This window comes from Chrysochloris asiatica, unplaced genomic scaffold (genome assembly GCF_000296735.1).
Source record: "Chrysochloris asiatica unplaced genomic scaffold, ChrAsi1.0 scaffold00215, whole genome shotgun sequence".
Lineage (NCBI taxonomy): Eukaryota > Metazoa > Chordata > Mammalia > Afrosoricida > Chrysochloridae > Chrysochloris > Chrysochloris asiatica.
The window spans coordinates 3385161-3386717 of NW_006408733.1; the positions used below are offsets into that span (position 1 = coordinate 3385161).

Consider the following 1557-nt stretch of genomic DNA (forward strand, 5'->3'; position numbering starts at 1 on the left):
GTTATATTAAACAAACAAACAAACAAACAAACCCTAGAAACAAACCCAATGCTGTTGAGTCAATTCTAACTTATAGGGACCCTCTGGGACAGGGAAGGATTGCTCCATAGGCTTTCTGAGGCTGTTAACCTTTATGGAAGCAAACAGCCTCATGTTTCTCTCAGAGAGAGGGTTCGAGCTAACTACTTTTTGGTTAGCAGTCTAATGTTAATGCCAAACCCACTGTGAAACCAGGTCTCCAGTTTGATGTTGTTGTTAAGTGTTGCCAAGTCAGTTCCAATTCATAATGACCCTGCATAGGGTTTCCGAGGAGTGGGTGGTAGTTCTGCACCACCAACCTTGCAGTTAGCAGCCCAGTGCTTATCTTACAGTGCCACACTAGGACTCCAAATGTAAAAAGCTGTGGAGACTCAAATCCAGTGGGGATACAGGTGATTCTACTCTCACTGTTCAACTGGTAGTGCAGCTTCAGGAAGCAGAATGAGAATTAGCATCTGTGCTGTGGGCACCAGGGACATCATTAGTCTTTCAATTCCGTCACCTTAAAAGTAGAGGGAACTCTTCCCTGTGGGCCATAGTACCACAGACTTTAATATAGTTCCTTGTGAACTTTTTTTTTTTAAGTATCCAGTTGCATGAATTGAACCAAGGCAATTCCAAATAACTTAGAATTCTATAATTAATTTTTATTTTATCTTAGTGTAACTCAGATGTTGCCCAGATGTTTCCTCTGAATTAAAGAAGAAAGTCAGTTGCATACTTCCATACTATATGTTTGTATATCTGGACCACTTATTACTTACCATAGCAACAAAAACATAACAGTTATTGTGGCAATATTCCGAGTCCTGAACAGGTCCAGAATGAAAACGTTCTGTTGCTTCAGAGGTTTTAGCTCCTGTAGCTAAAATAATAGAAATAACCATGAGATTAAAAGGTAGTAAATGGAAAAAAGTATAATTTATTCAAGGCACTGGTGAATACATTTCAGACTTCTGGTGCTGTGGAATAATGCACCGGACCACAAGATTGGTTTGAACCACAAGGTCAGGTCGGCAATTCAGACCCACCAGCTGCTCCTTGAAAACCCTATACAAGGTTGCTATGAGTCAGAACAGACTTGACGGTACTTAATAACAACAACAAAGTTTTGCCTTTAATAAGCTTATTGTTGTTAAGTGCCATCCAGTCCAGTCGGGTCTGACTCATAGTGACTCTGTACAGGGTTTCCAAGAAGCAGCTGGTGAGTTTGAACCACTTGACCTTGTGTTCAAATAAGCTTGGTTGTTGCTGTTGGTAAGAGTCATCAAGTCAGTTCTGACCCATAGTGACTGTATAGGGTTTCCTAGGTGCGGCTAATGGGTTTGAACCACAGACCTGCAGTTTCAAACTGACCTTGCAGTCCAACGCATTGGAGAATAAGGGCATCTACCACCGACCTTTTGGTTAGCAATTGAGTGCTGAGCCATTGCACTGCAAGAGAAGAGATCTGGCAATGAACTTCCTCAAAGTGGTACCATCAACTTGGTTCTGACTCATAGCGACCTTATGTACAAC

At 41.6% G+C, this 1557-nt stretch overlaps 1 protein-coding gene across 2 annotated transcripts in view; it reads right to left on the minus strand.

Annotated features, from left to right (window-relative positions):
• SLC22A4 (solute carrier family 22 (organic cation/zwitterion transporter), member 4) overlaps window positions 1-1557 on the minus strand; it is a 67828-nt gene that overhangs the window by 19194 nt on the left and 47077 nt on the right. Inside the window, exon 6 of one of the 2 annotated variants that reach the window (XM_006872924.1) lies at window positions 804-898. In XM_006872924.1, the coding sequence (XP_006872986.1) occupies window positions 804-898 (95 nt within the window). Of the gene's footprint in view, window positions 1-803; window positions 905-1557 lie in introns of both variants that reach the window. The other variant, XM_006872925.1, reaches the window with a different exon arrangement.